At 39.7% G+C, this 20,119-nt stretch overlaps 1 protein-coding gene across 15 annotated transcripts in view; it reads left to right on the plus strand.

Moving 5' to 3' along the window:
* The window catches only part of GALNT18 (polypeptide N-acetylgalactosaminyltransferase 18), a 321,219-nt gene that overhangs the window by 97,087 nt on the left and 204,013 nt on the right, over positions 1-20,119 (plus strand). For all 15 annotated transcript variants that reach the window (XR_012764669.1, XM_075427473.1, XM_075427471.1 and 12 more), the window contains one exon: positions 17,605-17,797. Coding sequence is in view for 14 of the 15 variants with exons in the window: in XM_075427473.1 (XP_075283588.1) it covers positions 17,605-17,797 (193 nt within the window). In the remaining variant the exon portion in view is untranslated. The remainder of the gene's footprint in view (positions 1-17,604; positions 17,798-20,119) is intronic.

Raw genomic sequence — 20,119 nt, forward strand, 5'->3', positions numbered from 1 at the left:
GATTTTTGCCAGTGTTTCTACAATAAGGAGGTTTGGACCAGATTAGTGATAACTTGAAGAACAGGCTTTCTGCAGAAGTACTGTGGCTAACCCAGTAAGTATTTGTCAGTAACTCAGTAAGATGTTGATGCTTTTGGAGGTGCTGTGCAGTGGGCACAGTACTTCTTTGCCCTGGCTTCAATTGAGGTGCAGTACTGGTGAGCACCCTTAAAAGGACTGGAACAATTCTTATCAAAGAGTCTCAATTTTCATCTTAGACAAAACAAACAACTGTTGAACTTTGATTAAGTAGTTGAATTTCCCCTCAGGAATTATGATACACAGGCTTATTAGAAGGAAATAGAAAAGCAGAAAATTCTGGTACAATTTCAAAATATATACCCACTAAGGGGCAGGGTTTTTTTACACTTGTTCTTTTTGCTTTGTGGGATTCCCAGAAGCTGATCTGCAGGTGTGGGATGAGGAAAGGAAAAAAACAGATATGGCTGAATTTAGGCAAATTATGACTTTGTTTTATGTTGCAAGAGAGACAATAAATTAAATTAAAAATTTCGGAAGATGTTTCTGCTTATTTTATTCTGCATGGATTTAGCACATTTACAAGAGGTTGATTTGTGAATTTCAGCCCTTTTCAATAACACTTCTCATATGGAAGTCATAGTACACATACAGGGAAATCTGTAGTCTTGTGATGGCCCATTGTATCTTGCATAATAAATTGAATTTTCCTTTATTTTGTTTAGTTTCCTTTTTTGACAGCAATTCCAGTTTTTCTTGGTTTCTGATCTTTTTCTTCTTGCTTTTTATTTCAGTTCAAAAATGAATTTCTAGCTATACATTTGATTAATTCTCTAATCTGGCTATGTATTTTTTTGGTTAAAATTCTGACAGGGCTATGATGACCTTAAAAAAAAACCAAAACAAACAAAGAAAAATAACCAACCACCTCAGTATGTCTTTAAGTGCAAATGATAGTGGAGTTTGTCTGTCATTTTGTAGCAATCAGCACCTCTTTAAGACACTGCACATATGTTCTTAGCTTGTAGATCTCTTTCAACAGTAATGATCATCATTCATGGCTTCATAACTCTACTATCCATAAAACTGCACAATATCTCTTCTGAGGAATCAGCCTGGTTTGTTGTAAAGAGCCATATAAAACAGATAGAATTTTATGTCTGCAAACTGCTTAACAAATATTAAATACTTGAGCCTTGCTGTTCTGCAGGTTTTATTAATTTTATTGCCTTATTTTTGAAAGAGAAACCCAACTGCAGATACAAAGATAGAGCTTTCAAAAACTGTCTGTGTTCCTTTCATCTGAAGGTCATACTCTTTGATGTACAGTGACAGTGTGCAGTTCTTGTCTCGTATACTGGTCATGAAAGTTCATGGGCAATCGTATGCTTTGGTGAGAACTGGGTGCATCTCTTTCCTCTTCTCTTGAGGAATACCAGTGCTCATGGAGTTTTCCACTCTTGTTCTTTCTTCATTGCAGTCCAGTCTTCAGAGGAGTCTCATGACCTTGAGAGTGGAGAACACTGGAGAGGTACCCTCTTCCATAGTGTTTTTTTGGATGTATTTATCAAATTTTGGAGATACTGCTGTAAACTCAGCAAAAATTACAATCTTGCTAATGGAGCAGAACCCTGCAGAGCTGACGTTGGTCAGAAACTTCCATTCTTCACACAACTGAAGCAGAGGAAGAGTAGACTTAATGCAGCTTCACATAAAAAATACTTTTAAAAGTTATTTTGTTTTTTAAAGTTGCAAATGAAATGCAGAAAATTGTAAGTTTTAAAGCCATTTTATCTGCATTTCTTAAAATAACACAGAAGAGGGGAAAAGCCTCAGGTAGTAGGTATTTCTCAAAGTTCCTATTTGTAGGATAGACAGTGCATACAGCTGAGAACAGCAAACAAACCAAAGTATTTGCCAGATATAATGTAGAAAATCCCCTTTGCATTCTGTTTATGCAAACTGCTAGTTGTCTACATGACTTGTTGTCTTCTTTTAGCATGTTTATGACTTATTATCCTTTTTGCAAAACTGTTACAGATGAGTATAGTTTTACAGCATTTACCAAATACCTATTAAACCTGAGGACTGCATTTGATTGCATTTTCTTTACTTTTTCTGAACATTACAAGGAGAATTCATGACAACGGACAGTCTGTTTATTGATATCAAAGATGAGAGAATGCTTTTAATTTGTCATTGATGTTTTTCTGCAAAGAGGAGAAGCTATATTATGCTTAGTTTTCTGTTTCTATTGCAGGGTAGTTTGAAAATCTTTAAAATGTACTCACTCCTCTGTGTGTGTAGCGCTTTAAGCATGAAAAGAGCAATGGCAAATGGAGATAGAAGCTGCTTTTACAGAAGTGCACACGGGCTCTTCTTCAAAACTGCCCTGTTGTTCTTCGATTTTGTCGGGTTACATTAAAAACTGAAGCTCATCTCTGTTGGGGTAGCTGAGGAAAAATCTTGAACGTGTGAACTAGCTCCAAGTATGTACAATTACATCGGCAAGTGTTTGAAAAGTAGTTTTGAAATACAAGCCACGTCAAGTGCAGGCCTACTTATCAAAATGGCTGTTTACTGAGATGCCAGTGGTGTGCTTTGGTGGAGGTGGTGAAACAGCTTACAAAGTTTATCGTAATGTTGAGAGCATTAATGAGAAATGAAAAGGTTGTCTTGAGTGGGGGAGCTGCTGCTGTCTAAAATTTTTGTGTTTGTGAAGAAGGAGCCAAAACAAAATTCCTTGGAGGACGGAATGGAAATTGGTGAATGATGACTAGTGTGAGGAAGCTCAGTACAGCCCGGTAAGCAGAGAAAATCTCATTTTGTGTGAGCAGTGAAAGAGGAAGCCTATTTTTGGTGCTTTGAGTTGGGTGAGTGTAGAAGAGAGCTAGTTTCTGTTTCTTCACGTGGACTTCACTTTCGGTGTGACTACTCAGGTTTTATAGAAGTAAAAGCTGTATATATGGCTAAGTAGCATCACAGCCTGATGGCCCTTGGCAAAATAAAGTTTTCAAAATAGTTAAGTGCTTCTGTGTTTACTTCAGGTGACACAGATTTGGGTTTATGATATAAAACATACTGAGCTTTTCAATCCCTTCAGCTCCACACATGCAAACTCCACTAATCGCAAAGAAAAATGTGGTCTGCTATTCATTAAATGCAGATGAGTTTCCTTTTTTAGGAAGCACATAAACAGATGCCTAAATTTAGGAACATGTGCAGTTACAAGCAGTGGAATATTCTGAATCTTTTTATCTGCTTTCCTGCACTGGAGCTCACTGTGCTGTGTCTTTGAGAGGTCTCTGACCCTAAGCCTTACTGTGGAACCTGGTTTATTCTGGTGCTTTTACAGAGTGCTCTTCATCCATAGATTTTATTGACTGTGCATCTGTACCCTTCAAGCTTGCTTTGCAAACCTTTCTGTATTTGCTAAGAACTGAGGAATGCTAGTGCCTAGTGTATTCAAATATATTATTCAACTGTGATGACAGGAGGATGTGATGAACAATTATTTCCATTATTTAAGTAACTGTGCTGGGTGGAATTGGAGGAGGAAGTCAGCCTGAAATGGCCACTTCTTTCCCTGCCTCCCTGCCCACTCAGTCCTGGGAGTCCAGCTGGAGGGTCTCTTGGCTTGCCTCTGCTTCTCCTCCTTTTCAAAATCTACTATTCCCCTTTCACTCGGAGGATCTCTGCTCACCCTTTTGGCTTTCTAGGAAGAGAAAGGGAGAAGAAAGGACCAGGATGGGGTCGGGTTGGGAAGCTAGAGGGGAGTCTCGGGCAGGAGCAGTAGTTGCAGTAGCCTGTCGCCATGCAATGGGTCATTGGTGGAGAAAGCCATCCTCTTCCTTTTGAACAGGTGAAGTAAATGGTCTGCCATCCCAGGCAGCTGTCCGCTCTGTTTATGATTTGAGCTGTCCTTAAACCATGGTAATTAAACAAACAAAAAAACCACCCAAAAACTCCACAAAAGTTATTTGTTTATGGTCTAAACTTCATGTTAGTTCTAAGTACAAAATAAACTGGATTTTAAAACAATATTTACCCTTGTTAACCATTCTAACAGTAAAATTCCCTAGTGGTAAAATGCAATTCTTTTGTTTCGTGGAACAGAAGTTCCACCTTGTGCAAGAACGTAACATAGCAAATTGGGAAAACATGAAATGGCATTGAGTGCCAGGTGCAGGAGGACTTTTGGCATGGAGAGTTTTTGTTCTGTTGGATTTTGCTCAGGGCATTGCATGACCAACATGTCAGCTCCTCAACAAAGAATAAAAGAAGAAGGTATGAATTTTAATGGGCATGGGAATGAAAGTTCTGAATAATATAGCAGGCCTCAACGTTGATCATTTGACCCAGAAGAAATACTTGAGTATGTTAAATGTGAAGTATGTACAGAATCTGAGTGTCACCTTTGACGTGAAATTTTTAGAGCCTCTGTGCCCACTGCTTGCTCATCCTACAGTGGTCAGTGATGATGTTTCCATTATCTTTCTCTGACAGCAGCAACTGCACAGGAGTAAGGATGTGAAACTCCTTCCTCAGTACTGTACGAGAGATCCTCTTCCCTCCAGTGGCAGAAATGGTGTGCATTTTGAGCAGAAATCTTTACAGCCTTAATCCAATGACCAGGGCTTAGTTACTGGTCATATCCAAGAAAGTTTGATTAATCCTGTCTGACTCCAGTTTAAACTGAGGTAAATCCCTGAATTAAAACAAAAAAACCCCACAAAAAAACCAACAAACAAACAAACAAAAAAAACCCCACCCACAAACCAATAAAAAAGAAACAAAGTTCCACAATAATTCAATTGTTATTCATTCATTTACAAATGAAAAAGGCTTGTAAATGCAGTAGTGTAATTGCAATACTAGGCCTTCCGTAAGTGATCTCTTGTGTTTCCACTTATTTCTTCCACAGTAACAAGGAAGTGAGGAAAGTCGTTTTTAGAAATTCAGCTTTGTTACTGAGCAGCAGGTAGAAGCAGTCTCTATTTCTCCCACCTCTGTGTTTCCCAGATCCGGACTGGCCTCTCATCTGTGAATTTCTGTTGCCTTTCACTATTGCCTGGAAAAAATACACAGTGTGACCAACTTATCTAATGACTAACTAAGGCAAGCACAAGGTTGTACGCATGGAACTCGTTTGTTCAAGTCTTCCTGAAGGTGGAACTTGGGCCCTGATGGAATGCACCCACGAGTGCTGAGGGGGTTGGCAGATGTCATTGCTAAGCCACTCTCCATCATCTTTGAGAGGTCCTGGAGGACAGGAGAGGTGCCCGAGGACTGGTGAAAAGCCAGTGTCACTCCAGTCTTCAAAACGAGTAAGGAGGAGGACCCAGGGAACTACAGGTTGGTCAGTCTTACCTCCATCCCAGGAATGATGATGGAGCAGCTCATTCTAGAAGTCCTCATCAAGCAAGTGGAGGAAAAGAAGGTTATCAGGAGTAGTCAGCATGGATTGACCAAGGGGAGATCATACTTGACCAATCTGATAGCCTCCTGTGATGGCATGACTGGCTGGGTAGATGAGGGGAGAGCCGTGGATGTTGTCTACCTCGACTTCAGCAGGGCTTTTGACACTGTCTCCCATAACATCCTCATAGGCAAGCTCAAGAAGTGCGGGGTGGGTGAGTGGTCGGTGAGGTGGATTGAGAACTGGCTGAATGGCAGAGCTCAGAGGGTTGTCATCAGCGGCACTGAGTCTAGTTGGAGACTGGTAACGAGTGGTGTCCCCCAAGGGTCAGTACTGGGCCCAGTCTTGTTCAGCTTATTCATCAAGGACCTGGATGAAGAGTTAGAATGTACCCTCCGCAAGCTGGCTGATGACATAAAACTGGAAGGAGTGGCTGATACACCAGCAGGCTGTGCTGCCATTCAGCGTGACCTGGACAGGCTGGATAGTTGGGCAGAGAGGAACCTGATGAAATTCAACAAGGGCAAGTGCAGGGTCTTGCACCTGGGGAGGAACAACCCCATGCAGCAGTACAGTCTTGGGGCTGACCTGCTGGAGAGCAGCTCTTCAGAGAGGGACCTTATTGTGTTGGTGGGTGACAGGTTGACCATGAGCCAGCAGTGTGCCCCGGCTGCCAAGAAGGCCAATGGGATCCTGGGGTGCATTAAGAAGAGTGTGGCCAGCAGGTCGAGGGAGGTTCTCCTCCCCCTCTACTCTGCCCTAGTGAGGTCCCATCTGGAGTACTGTGTCCAGTTCTGGGCTCCCCACTTCAAGAAAGATGAGGAGCTACTGGAGAGAGTCCAGCAAAGGGTTATGAGGATGGTGAGGGGACTGGAGCATCTCTCCTACAAGGAAAGGCTGAGGGAGCTGGGCTTGTTCAGCCTGAAGAAGAGAAGGCTGAGAGGGGACCTTATAAATGCCTGTAAATATCTGAAGGGTGGGTGTCAGGAGGATGGGGCCAGACTCTTTTCAGTAGTGCCCAGTGACAGGACAAGGGGCAACGGGCACAAACTGAAGCACAGGAAGTTCCATCTGAACATGAGGAAGAACTTCTTCCCTCTGAGGGTGACGGAGCATTGGAACAGACTGCCCAGGGAGGTTGTGGAGTCTCCTTCTCTGGAGATATTCAAGACCCACCTGGACAAGGTCCTGTGCAGCCTGCTGTAGGTGACCCTGCTTCGGCAGGGGGTTGGACCAGATGATCCACAGAGGTTCCTTCCAACCCCGAACATTCTGTGATTATGTGTGAAGTTACTGAACATTTGGTTGTTTTGTAAAATTGGTATTTAATTTGTACATTCGTTTCTTTTTGTTTCTACAATGCTCACTATAATGAAATTTGATGGGAATTTTGCAAAATACTGTCACAAATAACTAAAAAGTAGCCATTATATGTGGTAACATGCTGTCTTTTAAGGCCTAATACAGGAAACGTTAGGCCACTGTCATAGCTCTCACAAAACTGCAGATGCCAGAGATGATGAGCTGAAACTGGTTTAGCACTGTAGTTGACAATCTGATCTAATCAGCGTTGCAGGGCTGTTTATTCTTGCTAACCAGAACCATGAGCTGGAATGAGACTACCATGCTGCTTATCTGAAAAATTAGATTGGTAATTGTGCCCATCTCATTCTGCTGTTTCCATTACAGGTGCCACTACCAGTTCGTGGCAGTTGCACTGCAGTTTGTAATGTTGAGACATAAAGGCACCAAATTAATTTTCAGGCAGTTTTTGGCAGATTATTACTGCATCATTACACTGTTACTCCAAAAATTGTTGCATGTTTACCTACAGGTTGAGTTTAAATTAGTGCTTCAAATACTATTTTTGAAATGAGAAAAATGATTTTGCAGTTTAAAATGTATTTCTTGTGATGAAGACAACAGTAGTCCTTTAAGGGATAGTTAATAAATAATTCTTCTGAGCAGGCTTTATCTTGAAGGCCCATACTTAAGTAATTATGTGTTACTTTAAATTAATAGATGCTTTTTTAAAATCTGGTTTGCAAGTATGAGCAATGCAGAGAGGTGTTGCTTTGGACAATCTTAAAAATGTGTTTTAGAAAGTCTGAAGATTTGAAACTTGGTACTCCTTAGGCTTCAATATCCTTACAGTGTATTTTTTGAAAGTCAGCCTTTTATACGTTTGAGAAGACAAAATTTGTCTCAGTCAAAATATTGGTGTAAAGGGATATACAGAAAGCCTGCAAAGTGCAGCAGGGGTACCTGTCAGAGAGCTCTGTGTCTTCATCTGGTAAATATTGTCAGAGGAAATTGATTGTACTTAGAAATAGGTATTTCCTTTGATAATCTCTTTCCAGTAAGTTAAAAGCTGTTACCCTAGTTTCATGTTTTGTGGGCTTGTAGTAACTTTATGTTAACTTTGCCAGAAAGATGCGGGGACCTGTCTAGCCTGATTAATATCCATGGCACAGTTACGGCTAGAGTGGAATTTGATAGACTAGTAGTGAGAAGATATCTGGTAGAAACAACGGCCAGGATTTATAGTGTTTTCAGATCAGAATAGGCAAGTTCTAGTGTATATTGGAGAAATATAGAGCCCTTACCAAGATATGTTCCTATACAGTGTTGTTTGCATGCACTCACACAATATAGTTTAGCATTTGCTTGATGATGTAATAATAATTTAATTTTTCTCCTGTATGTTTTCTTACCCTTAGGAAATAACCACTGTAATAGAATTTGCTGGTTAATTAGCAGTTTATAAGCTTACTACTTGCAGTTCTGAGAGCTCTTTAACAAGCTCTTAAGAAGTCTTAAAAACGTCAGATTTGTCTTAGAAGATGAATTTTCCTGTTTCTTACACTGCCCTCTAGCGCTGAGTACATTTTGAGAGTCATCTTCAAACATCTTTCTTCAGTGTACAGAAATTTTTGTGCAGTGACAGGTGGTGTCCAACTTCTCTACATGATTATCTGCCCTTTTTGGGTTAACACACTTACAAATATGTAGAACAGGCAGAATTTTGTACAGATGAGACAAACATCCAGTCATCAAAACCCAAAAGCTGCCTTTGTTTGCAGCCTGACATCTCCACCAATCAATGATCAAATAAAATGAAGTTCAGGGCACATAGCCCAGGTAAGTAGGTCTTGCAGTATTCTGTACCAGCGACCTGCAGCCTTCTGGGACCAGTGGCTTTCTCTGTGTCTCCTCCTTGGGAGAAGCATCTGGATCTTTTACATTTCTAAGTGCCTTGATCCTGAGCAAAGTGAAGCCAAGTCTTAGGTGACTCTCTAGCAGAAGTGAGCTGCTTTCTGACATTTTCATGGGTTGGATCATCACCGCAACGACACGCATTCTGTTGCTGCTCTACCTGCCTTACTTGAAAACCAAACATGCCGTACCCAGGCCATCTCCCATTTGCTGTGCAGGAACTTGAATTGCTGTTGCTGGCTTTCAGTAAGTACATGTTAGCATCCCTTTCTCAGTCTCCTGCAACGTATTAAGTCATTCCATTGTTTCAGATCTGAGAAGACTTAATGATATGAACTTGTTAATTTGAATTCAAAGATCCCATGGATCTTTCTATCACCAAACATATAATATATCCCAATATTTCTGGTACGAAGTCCCTGAAATGACAAATCAGTACATTATTGACAATGTTGACACAACTAACTTAATCCCTTTATGAGGGTGTATCTGATAAATAGTTAGCTCCCCACAGTCTTGTCTAGTGAACTGTTAATGGGAAAATCTGGATAATGTGAATACAGGGGAGAATGCTGAGGGAGACACGTGGCACCCCTGCCCTGGGGAGCTGTTCAGGCTCTCTGTGAAGTGTTCATGTGTGCTGGTGTCAGTGGGGTGCCAATGGAGACCCAGCTGGATCTGTCCCAGACTTCCCGAGGGTGCAGGGTTCCAGCATGGTCTATTTGGCCAAAAACCAAAAGACAAAAAAATCCACAGCGCACTTTGGTGTGGGTGTGAATCTGGATAAAGATCTCTCTGGCTCTTAGTTTTTATCTACTTGTGTCATGCATATAGGGAGAATACGGTCTGATGTTCATGTTTGTATAACTCGTGACTTCAGGGAGATAAGGGGCTTCTGCTGAGCGGCAGAACCAGACTGAATTTCCACTTTAATACACACAATAAGCATGGGATTATTTCTCAGAAAAAAATCAAAATTCTCCAAGAGATTTTGGTTTTTTAGAAACAAATAAAAATAAATGTTAGCGGCACTCTAGTAGCTTACCATTGTGTATGTGTATTGGCTGCACTTAAAATGCAATAATGATAACATGTCAATTAGTAATAAATTGTGTTTCAAGTTCTCAAAAATGTCAAAAATTTGTTGAAAGATTTGCGTATGTGTTGTCATATACAGTTTAATCTTTCAAGTTTTATGTTGATTGTATACTATTTGTATTGTATTATCATTGCTTCTTGACAGTTAGTTTTTCGGGAAAGGATCACCTTTCTGAGGGGGTTGTTTTTTTCCCTGTCTGTCTGATCTGTCCAGTGATGACACTAACTGCACAGTGTGCTGGAGTATGCAATGGCTGGATATTGAGTTGGATCCTCGCAGGGTGGTTGTGTGTTTTGTATGTCGTTTAGATCAGGTTTGGTTTTATTTTAAGATTCAGGCTTGACTGCTCCTCATACTCTGTACAGACAGACTCTGACAGGCTCTGTCAGTCTCTTTGAGACAACTTCAAACTTCAGTATACTTCAATATACTTTAACAACTTCAAACTTCAACTACTGGCAACTTCAGTATGACTTGCTGAGCTGTAAGTAAGCAGCGGTAGCACAATTTAACCCACTTAGGTATTTAATTTTTTTAGGTGCATTTCCGTTAACGTCAGTTCTTTGGGAACACAACTAGACTCTGACAAGGGGAATTAACGTGAATATTCAGAACAGTAAAATTCACTTTTCAGCACAAAACAATATTAATGTTGACACCTTGTCAGCACTATTGTGATTTTTTGGGGGGTGAGAGAATATGGAAAATAACCCTTTGGAGGGAAGCTCTGTCACTGTTACTGTAATTTGGATTTTTGTCCTCTAAGTATACTTTTCTCTATGAGCTGCTTCTGCTGTTGCTTGTCAGTGTTTCATCCTGCTGTACAGACAAGGAGGTAATATTTTCATTTCAGAGGTTCAGTCATCTGATAGAGGATTTATAGCAGTCTCCTGTATGGGATCAGCCTTCCAGAACAGGAATTGTTGGACTGTAATTATTAAGGACACTGATAACATGTTTGCATTAATTACAATAGACTTTGAAATTGGGATCTGCCTCTGTGTATCTTCCTGTGTGATAAAATGTAGGTAAAGTTTTCACACTTCTAAAAGCTGTATCAAGGTTCTATGACCCAATGCAAGTCTAGGATTTTACCTGTCTCATAGAATAGCCTCTGGCAAGAGAGTATAGAGGGTATAGATTGGCTAACAGATGAAGGGCACATGTAGAGGGAAAGGATGAAAAGATCCTTCCTTCCACAGAAGGAGCAGAGACCTGCAGAGGTCAATCTGCACCAAAAGACAATCTAACACGTAAAGTTTCTCTGAGCTTCTTCATGATTGTCTCAAGAATCTGAAGGCTGCTGAGGTTGCGTGAGAAAGTCAGTTCCTTCAGTTTCTTCAAACTATGGTACTCTTTCATAGAAGAATTTAATTTATCCTGACTTCCCAAAAATAGCACTGCAGAACATCAAAGAGAGATGAGGTTTATTCTGTTTTTAATGATAGTCTACTTGGATTCGCATCATGAGTCCACCTGGTAAGGTAAGGCATGGTTACTGCATCACTTCTTCAATCATTGCATGCTCCTTCCTTTCTAGGCTGGTAAAACATGGTGTCAAACACGGGGGACTTCAGAAGAGCACGTGATCAAAGCCTTTCTTCCTACATCCTGGCGTTATTTCTAATGCATTTTTCTTTTGTGAGCAACCTATTACATCTGAGCGTGTGTAGATTTGCTTAATTATTGATGCCTTCTGCGTGTCTTTAGCTGATGTAGAGGTATTTTTGCAGATAGGATGTTTTTGCTGACTTACTGTCTATCCCTCCTTGTTACTGGCACTTACTGAAATCAGCATGTAAGGTTACACTGCAGATTTTGTGAAGTACTTCTGATACCATGGAAGACATTTACACAATGACAAAGCTTTGAAATGAAACACTGCTGTTGGCTGTTTTTGTGAGTAGGCCTGCAGTCAAATGAGGGGTAGAACCAAAACAAATCTTATGGACTAGTGACAACAAACAACATGTCTGAATCTGTCTCTGCAACTATTTTTGCAGCCCTTTTCTGGCTTGATCTCATCTCTTAATTGTAAACCTGTTCATGGTAACCTTTTGTAAGAAGAAAAGTTGAAATCTGAATGAAGCTGAAAAAAATGAGTATTTCTTAATGAGCTTGAAAGGTTTTTATGGAGATAGAGTGAATGATGTCAGTGTGCTTTTCTGGTGAAGCTGGTTATTTTTTTAGTCCAGTCGTTCTCAGCAGTGTGTCTCTGAAGAGAGCTTCCATTTTGAGGTATGCAATACGCATGTAATTGAGTTTTTTAGAAAACTTACTAGTTCATTATGCAGAACCATATTAATTTAGTTACCATAGTATAACTGTGTTACCAGAATTTCCCAGTTGTCATAAGGGGTAGGCCTTTCTGCTGCCATTTTCTGTTGCATATTTTCATCCAGGTTCTATGCTTCAAGGCCTTGTGATACTATTTGTAGAAGTGGTTAATAATAGCTAAGGAGATTGTTCTTACATGATGAAACTTCAAGGAGAGACAGGCATGAGAAATAATGAAGGACATCACAACAGGGTCAATTGAGCATCAGTCATAAACTGGAGAAAAGTTATGCAATGTACAGCTTATGAAAATAAATCAGAGAAAAAATAGAAGGGGGGAAAAGTGTATTTACTGGCGGCAGGTGATGATCCAAATTAAGCAGCACAAAGGAGGCAAAAGAATGTGCGCTGTACTGACTTGTGAAGTACTGAACTCTTACTGTTCAGGGCTGTCTTAGTGACCTCTTCTGTAAACCAAGTAGTTGTTAACTGCAAATGCATACTGGAAGAAAGTGCAATGGATTTATTTTAAAGCTTAAAGGCTTCCACAGATGGATCATGATACAGTACAAGCAGCCACAGTGCCAATTACAGATTTAGATGCTAAATTGCTTTAAAAATTATTCCTTATAGTTGCTTTAGTATCATTGTGCCTTAGGTACCACTGAGATTAGATTAAATATGGCAATATTCCTTACCCATTTAATCTACTAAATGACAGCTGTTAATGTTATTACATGCGTTCATGAACTTACTAGTTAAGGCCGTCGGAAACTTGAAGCAGCCACTGATGTTCTCATGGTCTTTCTTAAATCTTGATAAGAAACTATGAATGAGCAGGATAGGCACTTGCTTGGCAAATATGCAAGAAATAGGTTGATACAGTGGAAAATTATACCGGTGACAAAAGTTAAGACAGTCTTTCAAGAAAGATCAGTGCTAAACCTTTGCATAGCCAATGCATCAGTGCTGTTAGAGGTACCATTCATGGTTCTGAAACAGAGATATGCGTTTGTTGGGTAGAAAATATCCCCACGTAATTAAATAATGACATTGTACAAATGGTAATTAAATAATTATATTTTGCCAAGATGCTTGAAGACTACTACAATTACAGTTGGATACAATAGCCTTAATTTCCTTTCTTTCACAACTTAAGAATGCTGTTGTTAATTAAGTGGTTGTCCTTTACTACCCTGGAAATAATTGCATTCTTATGGTGGGCAGAACGATTCCTGTGCTGTTATTAGCTGTTATCAAATGATGCTATAAATGTGCATAATTATGGTGATAATCAATAATATTCTTTCCTGAATTCCTTACGGTCTGATCAGTTTTTTTATCACATTGTTCTTTGAGTACCAGTTGTGTGAGTTGCCTTACGAAAACTGGCAGAGACAAATGTATATTGAGAAATAACTAACAAAGTAAGCGTAGGTTATAAATAGATAACAAATGAAGGAAGTGAGAGGAAGGAAAGGGATGCACTGGTACACTGCAGCAGTTGAGATCAGTGAAAGGAAATGTGTAACTTTTCATGGGATAGGGTCTGTCTTTTCTTCTTGCTTCTAACACATTGCTTGTCTACAGTTCCTTATTAATAATAAGGGATAGATGTTGTCTGTTTGCTGCTTGTTTGTACACCTTCTGAAGAAAGCAAGTATTTAATTTGCCACTAATTAACACAAACATTTCATTACTAACTTGGGTATTAGGAAACAAAGGCAAGATGGGGCATCTCCTACTCTCCTGACTTTGGTCTTCTCTCGTTTCCTTGTTTCCTCTGTTGTTCTCTTTGCTGCTCTCTTGTACACTTGTTCCCTCTTCCTGGTCATTTTCTGCCCTTTCTTAAATATTTTTTCACAGAAGTGCCACCAATTTCACTGGTGGGCTCAGCTTTGGCCAGCAGTGAGTCTGTTGGGGAAGTGGCACGTATCCCACAGAGGCCACTCCTGCAGTCCCTCTGCTACCCAAACCTTGCTGTTTGTACCCAATCCACTGGAAAAGGCTATTGAAACCTCTGTGTGTGTGTTTCATTGCAAAGGCAGTGTTAATGCAGGTTCATTCAAGCTGCAATTACTAATAAATTATCTTTTATTGCTAGGAGAGAATTGGTTTCACCTCATGTACAAGCTGGATTTCATTGGTGTCTGCTGATTTGATGTCTCTGACTTATTCTGTATAATGTGCAATAGAGAGAGGAGAGTGAATCTCCGTCTTGGAGGCTGTGGTCAGTGAGATCAGATGGAGCAGGAGATTTTATGTTACTATTAATTGCATAACTGGTAAACATGATCCAGAAAGTATGATCTAAAGATGCACAGATGCTTGTGGAAAACAAGCTGTGAGGTTTTTTGACTCAGGTAAGCAGTGTGTGACCAACCCGTGCCATGACCAGTCAGGCTTCTGGAAGGAGACTGCCTCAGCCCAGGTGTACAGCCAGCTGAAGTCTATGTGATTGATTTCTGGTGCCAGATGGCAAAGTGTCAGTCTGCCAAGTGTTAATACCAGCCTCATGTCTGTGTACAGTGCTGCTCTCTTCATGGTGTGAAAAGTTAATGTAGAGGAGACCCCGTGTTAGTATTTGCAGCAATGTGCTGTAGATGGTGAGCTTTCTTCCCACAGGAAAATTGGAACTGTTTAGTAATAACTGAGCAGATAAATGTGCCTACCTTAGTATTGCTTCAGGCAGCGCTACTTACTGCCTCACCTTTGAGCCTTGGCTTCTCATGATCATTCTGCAATTGTCGAAGCAAGTAGTAAGAAGAACCTGCTGTGAGATTGCAGGCCAAGATCTGTTTTCAGAGACTAAGGCGTCAAATACACTTGTTGACTAGTTGAAAGGCAGCTAGTGGTCTTATAATAGTTGTTATTTCTTGTGAGAGACTGCCTGAATAATGCTGCTTCCCCCAAGGGTTTTCAGCCAAACAAAGGGAAGAAAGACTTTGTCATAAGAGATGTGCGCTTAATTCCAATGATTGGAACTGTAATTGAAAGTTCTTGCTAATGCTTTTTTCCTGTACAACAACTATTGAAATAACATATTTGCTTAGTATACAAAAAATGGCTGCATTTGGCAAGTGGCTTATTAGAGCTTGTAAACTAAATTCACAGATATCCATTGCTGGAAAATCTTAGTCTTGCAGATACAACCTGGATCTCACTGAGTGCTTTTTCAGTCAGAAAACACCAAGAGTTTTGTAGATCACTTTAGGAAATACTCTTGCCAGCAAAATCATTACATAAAATTCAGTAGATGCCTGTGTGAGTGTGATTCTGTGAAGGCAGTTCTTTCTGGGATGGCTCTTCATCCATGGAGAATTATACTTGGAACTGCCCATAGTTACAAATGTATATGCATGGACTATTCTTACCGTGAGTCCTATTTTTATTCAGATGTCTTCATGCATTGGTCTGCTGTTTGCATGTGGGTGGATCCTACAGTCTTCTACCATAGGTGTAATAATAAATATAAAAATTAAAACCTTCAGGGAAAGTGTGCGTGATCTGGAGAAATCCAGATTAATGTAATATGCAACTGGTTGAACAAATATTTGCATAGTTTTCTTGATTACTATGAAAGTACATGTTCTTGAGAAGTGTGTAGCAACACTAATTTCTTGTAGCCAGGATCAGGAACGTACCTGATCTAAATATCTGTTATGATGTGAAGATACTTTGTGAGATTCTTTGTGTAAATTCAGGTTGGTTTTGTGGAGATCACATAGTTGTCAAACAACTGATAGAGATACCTGTGACTTTCCCCATTGTGGTGATTTTTGGACTGGTATTTAAAAACTATTGTGCCTTTCTCAGGTTCGGACCTTCTAAAATGATCTGAGTTTATCAAGCTTTTTTCATTTCCATTTCAGAGCTGTATGCAAACTCATAAGCTTCACTCTATCACATTTGTCTGTGTGGTATCAGGGCCTGTAAGAGTAGTTTCCTTGTTTGGCTGAAAGCTTAGCATGTCTTTCATCTTTGAAGAACTGGAGCCGATTCCAGGATTCAGGCTGGGAGGCAGTACTTTGACAAGTGAAGAAACACTATGTGTTTACAGAGGTTGGGATGTAATGCAGGGAAACAAGTGTCACCAGTTTACTGTCGGTATTGTCAGGGCAAAAAGGAAAACATCTTGAATGAATCAAACAACTTAATCTTCTCAATTTGTGTTTTTTGCATTTTGAGTTCTTTTTTGTAAGCGATCAAAGAACGTGCTTCCTGGCACTCTTTGGGAGTCATGATTCTGGTGGTGTGTACTCTTAGTACAGAAACTGTTCTCTGTACGTGTTCCCATGCAGCTAGCTTAAGCCAGATGTCAGCTCTGAGGAGGACTTTGGGCACAGTTGAAGTTTCTGCCTATTTGACACATTTGAAGACTTTCCAAAGATTCACTTTTATTTTTGTAAGTCTCTCTGTGACCAAACAGTTATGGTTTGTGAGCACAGCTCTTCAGAAATGAGAGTGTTTATTTAGTAGGTTAGTTGTTAATGGCTATGGAGACCATTTGTAAATAATTAGGACTTTCAGAAAATGAGGACTCCTTTTCTTTGTGAGTCACTAGTTTATGATGACAAATCGAGGTCGAGTAAGGCATTTGGTATTTCCTTATTAGTGTACTGTATATCATAAAGTGTTTACGGGGGGGGTTCTCTGGGTTAGGTATGGTCATCTGAGTAGAGAATGAAGGGCTGGTTGGAGGGGTGAGACAGTGCTGTTAGAGAGCCTTACAAATCACCTTGAACAGACGTCTTGAGCAACTAAACATTGAGAACGAATGCTGTGATTTCATTGTACTGAAACTCTTCTTAAAAAGGTTCTAGGAATATCATTTCCCATCTTCTCTATTTGTTATAGCATCCAAAGATGTGGCCTGGTGGAACAAAAGCATTTTATAATAACACAAATACCATAAAGCAATAATCCCAGTACCATCATTGCACACACTTAAATATGGACTACAAATTAAAATAGGCTGGACTGGTGAACTGCACCATAAAATTATTGTGTGACTGAAACTGGTTTGCTATTTAAACATGGATGCCAAGTGCAGCAAATTTTTTCTCTCTGTTGAATATGTAGTTTCAAAGAACTTATTTTACACACAGACTTCAGCAGCCATTTTGTGTGTTCTGTACAGACCCTTCTCTTCCTTTGTCTTTGTTTTTCCCCTTCATAACGTTAATCTTTTTCTAGCGAGATAATTCAGGCTGAAATAAAGTAGTTCATCTTTGTATATAAAAACAACGTAACATTCTTGTTGTCTGATGGGAATCCTTTGGAAATTTAATGCATTTAGATTTATCAGTCCCGGCCTTTAGTCTGATTGTGATGAAAAAGAATTGCTTCTGACTGACTGTATTTTGAATATTAAATTTTGAGCCTTAGGTGCTAATAGTTGCACTGCCACAAGAGGTATGGGAGGGCATGTTATGTGAAGATTTAAAGGCTGCTGTAAGTTGGTAGCATGTGCTGTTCTGTGTGGTGTCCTTCCAAAAGTTATGCTTTTTACAGTGACGTGCCCTAGAGCCTGTTGGAATGAAAGTCTAAACGTTTTTCTCTTTGTCTTTTGTAGAAGCACCACCAAAACTGGAAGAAAATCCTGCTGAAGCATTCACTGACTCATCTCTCTTTGCTCACTGGGGCCAGGATCTCAGTCCCGAAAACAGACGTATCGCACTTAAACAATTCCAGTATTACGGCTACAATGCTTACCTGAGCGATCGCTTACCACTGGACAGGCCCCTGCCTGACCTCAGACCTAACGGGTAAGTGCTGTAGTTTAATCTAGCATTGTAGGTCCTGAGTAGTAGAGTCTGTTAGCTGTTTTTCACGAGGGAGTCTGGGGTTGTGTGATCACATAGAGGGTAGGTTACATACGTTGGCCAGAAGGAGTAATTTCTATCAAATAGATGAAGGTTGGAAGTTTCAAATGTCAACTGAAACACTGAGTGCCCAGAGTAAGTCCTATTGAAATCCCACAAAGTCCATTAAAAGTTCCCTAAGATTCTTGACCTTAATGTCAGCTACAATTTACATTAGATAGCAGGTGTTTCACTGCTAAAGAATAACCTTTTTATATTAAATTTCAGTTTTATCAAAAGATCTGACTAAGACAGGAAGAAAATAAGAACTCCTCATTTTGAAAGCCCAAAATTGTCTGATAAAGATCAGTAAGCAGGTGAAACTGTTGAGCTCTAGTGGCAAAATACACAATTTAGTTAAGCAGTGTGTACCAGATGAAAGCCTGTGGAGCCTCGTTTACTGGACTGTTCTGTGCTGGGAAGCATGCATGTCAGGCAGGGTAAGTGCTTCCACTGTTATTCCACAATGGCTTGGTGAGACGGATAGGACCAAGGGAGTGAGCAACCTTCCTTTGAGGTCTGTTCTGGTAGGACTGTTCACAGAGACAGTTAATGCTCAGCTTTTTTTCATTCTTGGTGATCCATCTGATCCTTTGAACAAACAGATTTGGGGATGGGGAAATAGGTGGAGTGAAAACTGCTTTTTTGCAGCTCATTAAAAATAATAAATCTTTAAAATTAACATAATCGGTACTTACTGAATTGAAGCAGTAACCAAGATGTGAAAGGCTTCTTAGTTCCTTGCCAATTCCAAAAGCAATCCAGAAGTGATCTTATTCGCTTACTTTAACTGAATATTTTAATAACTAAAGCAGTAAGCAGTACATTTTACCTTGTATAAAGTTGTCTAAGTGAAAAGATATGAACACTCTTCCAGGCAACAGTTTAGCTATTTTAAATATATTTATGCTGTATATTATTATTATGTATCATGTCTTAGAAATATTTATGTTGTGGATTTGCTGAAATAATGACTTTAAGGAAATCAAAGTCCATACAATTATAGTTGTATTTTGGTTTTATTTTAGCACTGTCTGTAGGGACAGTCTTTTTTTTTTAAATTGTAAACTGATTTAGAGGAAAAAGAAATCTTCTGTAACTAACAAGACATCAATGACAGAAATGTGTCTGTTCTTATACCTCTTTTGAAATGACTCTCCTGAATGACTTCAATCTAAATTTTTTACAACTATGAGTTTTAAAAATTAAAAAGACAGAGAAAATGGATGTTACTGTAGCTGAAAGAAATAAATTAGGGTTGGGATTTTAAAAGAAACTCCAGTTAGAAACAAATCAGGATCCTAACTTCAGTGAAGTTTTCGATCCTTAGTTAACTATCTGCCAGAAACATGTTAGACATTACAATATGTTTATGGATGCATACATTTAAGATAAAGGCTTAGTAATGGTAGCTCAGGGAGATTTCCCCACCACACCGTCCCCCTTCGTCATGGTTCAGGAGCAAGTAGGTAACCTTAAACAGAAATGTAGTAAATTCTGTTACTGAGGGAAACGAAGAGTATTGTCGAGCAGTACGTACACTGTTTGCTGTGTATACAGCACCCTGTGGAGTACAGAGGTATAGGGTATTCTGAAAATCATGTCGCTGAAAAAAGAATTCCCTCTGCTGATAGGCAAATTCTCATTTGTGTGAGAGCACACACATGGCTATTGTGGGGGAAAAGCCCTACCCTGCAAGAGTATGTTTTCCACTATAATAATAAATTTTTAGGATTTGTAGCACCTATTTTTAAAGCCAATTGCATTAGTCATTTCCAGAGTCTATATAGGTGTATTTAAATTATCTATGGGCAGATACTAGACTCAAGCAGCATAGCATGAAAGCCAAGGACAGCTTGGTCTGAGGAGAACACACAGCAAGTTGCATGAAGACCGAGTTAATCAACTTAGTCGGTTGTGGTATTCCTGTTCTGACTTGAAACGCAAGAAAGCACAGATATAGCAGAGGTACCACAGTAGCTCTGGATGGAGTTAGCCTAGGTTTATCCCACGCTCATTAGCCTGGATTTAGCAGTGGTTCTGCAAGAATCAGTGTGACATTGGAATCCCAGCAAAGGCTTGTGAGCAGATAGCTAAAGGAGTGGAGTTCATATAGATATGTCTGGGCGCAGTTGTGGTCTGTCATCTGTTTTCGTAACCTATCATATGAAGTGTAGGAAGTTGGAAAGATAACAGAAATAGATGTATAACTGAAGTCTAATGAAA

The sequence above is a fragment of the Opisthocomus hoazin genome, chromosome 7 (genome assembly GCF_030867145.1).
Source record: "Opisthocomus hoazin isolate bOpiHoa1 chromosome 7, bOpiHoa1.hap1, whole genome shotgun sequence".
Taxonomy (NCBI): Eukaryota; Metazoa; Chordata; class Aves; order Opisthocomiformes; family Opisthocomidae; genus Opisthocomus; species Opisthocomus hoazin.